At 44.8% G+C, this 6,000-nt stretch overlaps 1 protein-coding gene across 1 annotated transcript in view; it reads right to left on the bottom strand.

Moving 5' to 3' along the window:
- Positions 1-1,936: 1,936 nt before the first annotated feature.
- The window catches only part of LOC141998043 (uncharacterized), a 50,793-nt gene continuing 46,729 nt past the window's right edge, over positions 1,937-6,000 (bottom strand). The window contains 1 exon segment of the mRNA XM_074970683.1: positions 1,937-5,712. Within this exon segment, the coding sequence (XP_074826784.1) occupies positions 2,837-5,712 (2,876 nt within the window). The 3' untranslated portion in view covers positions 1,937-2,836.

Genomic DNA, 6,000 nt, shown 5'->3' with positions numbered 1-6,000 from the left:
GAAACAGCACAAAATAATTAAATGCTTTTCAGCATAAGCTAGAGGAATGTGAGGATGTCTGGGAATGAGACAATCTCACCCCAAAGGGGGGGACTTAGTGATTCTAACAATCACTCTGCTAATGGGGGATTGGAATAAATTGCTCAGGGTCAGTCTAGACTAGAAAAGGGGTGGAGGAATAAAAGAGACGCACTAGCTAATCCCAACCACTTTTCCTGCCCTAGACAGACGCTCGGAGGCTGATATGATTACTCCCCATTTATTCCCAGTAGACTCCTGAGTCCCAGGCCAGTGCGCTATCCACTAGGAAATGCTGCTTCCCTCGCAGAGGCTGATGCTGCTGTAGCAGAGGTGGGAAATCCAGGCTTCGAAGAAAAGGCCCTGTGGAAACCAGTCTCTGATAATGGTGCTGTCTAAAAGCAGAGGGGGCAGGGAGAATGGGGCAGAGGGGATGAGTGATGAGAGGCAGCACCTCCCTACCCCTGTGCTCTTTCTCTCCTCTTATCCCATGAGCCCCAAAAAATTGATAGCCCCAGCACCCAGCTCCCCCTGCTTCCCAGCTCCCCCAGCCCCAACCATTCAATCCCCATTGTCTTCCCCAGACAGCCGTCACCTTCAGTCCCCAACTAAAACCTCTCCAACGCATCATCAAGGATCTACAGCCTATCCTGAAGGATGACCCATCACTCTCACAAATCTTGGGAGACAGGCCAGTCCTTGCCTACAGACAACCCCCCAACCTGAAGCGAATACTCACCAGCAACCACACACCACGCAACAGAACCACTAACCCAGGATCCTATCCTTGCAACAAAGCCCGTTGCAAACTGTGCCCACATATCTATTCAGGGGACACCATCACAGGGCCTAATCACATCAACCACACTATCAGAGGCTTGTTCACCTGCACATCTACCAATGTGATATATGCCATCATGTGCCAGCAATGCCCCTCTGCCATGTACATTGGTCAAACTGGACAGTCTCTACGTAAACGAATAAATGGACACAAATCAGATGTCAAGAATTATAACATTCATAAACCAGTCGGAGAACACTTCAATCTCTCTGGTCACTTGATTTCTGATCTCAAAGTGACTATCCTTCAACAAAAAAAACTTCAAAAACAGACTCCAACGAGAGACTGCTGAATTGGAATTAATTTGCAAACTGGATACAATTAACTTAGGCTTGAATAGAGACTGGGAGTGGTTGAGTCATTATACTAAGTAAAACTATTTCCCCTTGTTTATTCCTCCCCCCCTCCACTGTTCCTCAGACGTTCTTGTTAACTCCTGGAAATGTGCTGGAAATGGCCCACCTTGATTATCACTTCAAAAGGATTTCTCTCCCCCCACCCCACTCTCCTGCTGGTAATAGCTCATCTTAAGTGATGAAGAATTGCAACTTTTAGGTCTGTAATCGAGTGACCAAAGAGACTGAAGTGTTCTCCGATTGGTGTTTGAATGTTACAATTCTTGACGTCTGATTTGTGTCCATTTATTTTTTTATGTAGAGACTGTCCAGTTTGACCAATGTACATGGCAGAGGGGCACTGCTGGCACATGATGGCATATATCACATTGGTAGATGTAACTCTCGTTACAGTGCGTACGGTAACATTCATTGTTTCATGTTCTCTATGTATATAAATCTCCCCACTGTATTTTCCACTGAATGCATCCAATGAAGTGAGCTGTAGCTCACGAAAGCTTATGCTCAAATAAATTGGTTAGTCTCTAAGGAGCCACAAGTCCTCCTTTTCTTTTTGCAAAGAATGGGGCAGACAATCCTCAAAATTGGTGGATATTCCAATATTTCAATTCACCAAGCCAGCGACAAAATAGCTTCTACAATACCTTACTGGGCTACACAGAGGCCAAAGCACAGTTCCCTTGAAGCAACCCAGCCTTGGGGTCCCTCCCAGACATCCCACTTCAACATGATGGGGATTACTAAAAATCTTGATCACCTTATAAAAAGTTCTACCAATCCCAAAGGATCAGACACATCACCCACCAAGTTCATGAATACTTCAGTTCTTACCCAAATACACGCTTACAGCCAATTCTTATGAACAAAACTAAGATTTATTAAAAGAAGAAAAGAGAGAGAGTATTGGTTAAAAGATCATTATACACACAGACATGAATAGAGTCCTTAGGTCAGTTTCACTGCAGAGATGGTGCTTTAGAATTGAATAGAATCCTTTTCAGAATCATTTCATCATGTTCTAGTCCAATGTCCAAATGTTCGATATCAGGGAGGTCCAGCTGGACTGGAGATCTCAGTCTTCTGACTCAAACTTCCCCCAAATAAAGCTTAAGAAGATCTGAGATAAAAAGATCAGGTCCCAAGAGTTTTTATACAGATTTTTGCAGCCTCTCGTCAGCACACAGTCCTTGGGTGAACTATTGTTCACTAGGCTTTTGAAGTAAGCTTCTATTTCCTAAACATCACCAGTAATTAATTTCAGGGATTAACATAAGGTAATTATTCATAAAGCAGTTCATAGTTAACCACCAACTTTAAAGAGACATGCAGACAATGACATTATTACACCCAAGTTTCATTTACATGTTAATATTCCCTTTTGATCTCTGACTTAACAGAATACAGCCCTAGACAGGAACCGTTCGGTTCCATTGTTAACCTCTAACAAGATAAAGGTAAACATAGACTACTATAGTTACCATCTCCTTCCAGGTCTTTAACAACACAAGTTTACATTTCAAAGCTCAAGCTTATCTAATGTGGACACACTTTTCTAACATACCTCTAAAGGTTGAATCTGGGTCAATTACATGCAAGTTGCTTAACCCTTTCTCTCCCTGTGTCACAGAAGTTTAGATCCTGTGTGGATTCTCCCATGTTTAATGAGGTGTGATCTCTGTGTGAAACTTTTCCCACAGTCCAAGCACTTGTGGGGTCTCTCTCCTGTATGGATTGCCTGATGTTTAACAAGGTTTGACCTCTGTATGAAACTTTTCCCACAGTCCAAGCAGCTATGTGGTCTCTCTCCTGTGTGGATTGCCTGATGTTTAACAAGGTCTGACCTCCGTATGAAACTTTTCCCACAGTCTAGGCATTTGTGGGATCTCTCTCCTGTGTGGATTGCCTGATGTTTAACAAGGTCTGACCTCTGTATGAAACTTTTCCCACAGTTCAAGCACTTATGGGGTCTCCCTGCTGTGTGGACTGCCTGATGTTTAAAAAGGGCTGATCTGTTTCTGAAACTTTTCCCACAGTCCAAGCACTTGTGGGATCTCTCTCCTGTGTGGATTACCTGATGATTAACAAGGTCTGACCTCCGTATGAAACTTTTCCCACAGTCCAGGCATTTATGGGGTCTCTCTCCTGTGTGGATTGCCTGATGTTTAATAAGGTCTGACCTCCGTAGAAAACTTTTCCCACAGTTCAGGCATTTATGGGGTCGCTCTCCTGTGTGGATTGCCTGATGTTTAACAAGGTCTGACCTCCTCATGAAATTTTTTCCACAGTCTAGGCACTTATGGGGTCTCTCTCCTGTGTGAACTGCCTGATGTTTAATAAGGTCTGACCTCTGTATGAAACTTTTCCCACAGTCCAAGCACTTATGAGGTCTCTCTCCTGTGTGGATTGCCTGATGTTTAAAAAGGGCTGATCTGTTTCTGAAACTTTTCCCACAGTCAAAGCACTTATGTGGTCTCTCTCCTGTGTGGATTGCCTGATGTTTAACAAGGTCTGACCTCTGTATGAAACTTTTCCCACAGTCCAAGCACTTGTGGGGTCTCTCTCCTGTGTGGAATGCCTGATGTTTAACAAGGTGTGACCTCCATATGAAACCTTTGCCACAGACTAAGCACTTGTGGGGTCTCTCTCCTGTGTGGATTGCCTGATGTTTGATGAGGTCTGAGCTCTGTGTGAAACTTTTCCCACAGCATAAGCAGTTATGGGGTCTCCCTCCTGTGTGGATTGCCTGATGTTTAACACTGGCTGATCTGTTTCTGAAACTTTTCCCACAGTCCAAGCATTTATGGGGTCTCTCTGCTGTGTGGATTCTCCCATGTTTAATGAGGTGTGATCTCTGTGTGAAACTTTTCCCACAGTCCAAGCACTTGTGGGGTCTCTCTCCTGAGTGGATTGCTTGATGTTTAACAAGGTTTGACCTCTGAATGAAACTTTTACCACAGTCCAAACACTTGTGGGGTCTCTCTCCTGTGTGGATTGCCTGATGTTTAACAAGGTCTGACCTCCGTATGAAATTTTTCCCACAGTCCAAGCACTTATGTGGTCTCTCTCCTGTGTGGATTAGCTGATGTTTAACAAGGTCTGACCTCTGTATGAAACTTTTCCCACAGTCCAAGCACTTGTGGGATCTCTGTCCTGCATGGATTGCCTGATGTTTAACAAGGTCTGACCTCTGTATGAAACTTTTTCCACAGTCCAAGCACTTATGGGGTCTCCGTCCTGTATGGATTGCCTGATGTTTAAAAAGGGCTGATCTGTTTCTGAAACTTTTCCCACAGTCCAAGCATTTATGGGGTCTCTCACCTGTGTGGATTGCCTGATGATTAACAAGGTCTGACCTCTGTATGAAACTTTTCCCACAGTCCAAGCATTTGTGGGGTCTCTCTCCTGTGTGGATTGCCTGATGTTTAACAAGGTCTGACCTCCGTATGAAACTTTTCCCACAGTTCAAGCACTTATGGGGTCTCTCTCCAGTGTGGATTGCCTGATGTTTAACGAGGTCTGACCTCCATAGGAAACTTTTTCCGCAGTCCAAGCACTTATGGGGTCTCTCTCCTGTGTGGATTGCCTGATGTTTAAGAAGGTCTGACCTCCTCATGAAATTTTTCCCACAGTTTAAGCACTTATGGGGTCTCTCTCCTGTGTGGATTACCTGATGTTTAATAAGGTCTGACCTCTGTATGAAACTTTTCCCACAATCCAAGCACTTATGGGGTCTCTCTCCTGTGTGGATTGCTTCATGTTTAGAAAGAGCTGATCTGTTCCTGAAACTTTTCCCACAGTCCAAACACTTATGGGGTCTCTCTCCCGTGTGGATTGCATGATGTTTAATAAGGTCTGACCTCTGTATGAAACTTTTCCCACAGTCCAAGCACTTGTGGTGTCTCTCTCCTATGTGGAATGCCCGATGTTTAACAAGGTGTGACTTCCATATGAAACATTTTCCACAGTCTAAGCACTTATGGGGTCTCTCTCGTGTTGGGCTTATCTGATGTGTAATTAACGCTGACTTCCAATTTAAACAGTTTCCGCACTCAAGGCATTGATAGGGTTTCTCTCCCATGTGGCTCCTCCCATGGTTATTAAGAAGTGAGAGGTTATTGAAGCTTTCCCCACGGTCCAAGCATTGAAGGGGTTTCTCTCCAGTATGGATTGTCTGTTGTGTCACACGGTGTGATCTCAGAATGAATCCTTTCCCACATTCGAGGCACTGATAGGGTTTCTCTTCCTTCGGATCTGTCTGCTGGGCTGTGGTATCCTTGTATACTCCCCCACATTTAATAGATTCATCCACTTTCTTCCTTGGGTGGTTTTCCAGCTGCCTCTCTGACCTGTGCCAATTTTCCCAGGCTTCTCCCTCTTTCAAGCACTGGGATAAACTCCCTTCTGCTCTTCCCACAAAGGTCCCCTGTGGTTCCACTTCCCCAGGAACTTCCTCATGATGATTCCCCTCCTCCTTCTCATTCACTCTCTCATCACCTGCTGGGAGAACGAGACAATTCAGACAGGAGTCATTGTGCTGGGGAGAAAGAGGAATAGCACCAAGGGAAAACCCAACATGCTAACACTGTAAACACTGAGCAACTGGATTTTGCCTCCACATCCCACCTAAACATTCACAGGGAAGGAACGCTGGGAAGGAGACTCCTGCAGCGACCAGGACGGGTGGAGAGCCATGAGCGATATCTGCTGACTACAGCCCTGCCCTGGCTGAGATGAGGAAGAACTAAGGGCTCTTACTCACACCATATTTTTGGGATTCTCAACGTT

This window comes from Natator depressus, chromosome 14 (assembly GCF_965152275.1).
Source record: "Natator depressus isolate rNatDep1 chromosome 14, rNatDep2.hap1, whole genome shotgun sequence".
Classification (NCBI taxonomy): Eukaryota; Metazoa; Chordata; order Testudines; family Cheloniidae; genus Natator; species Natator depressus.
Note: the sequence above shows the minus strand (reverse complement) of the source record. Positions and strands in the feature narration are given on the sequence as shown.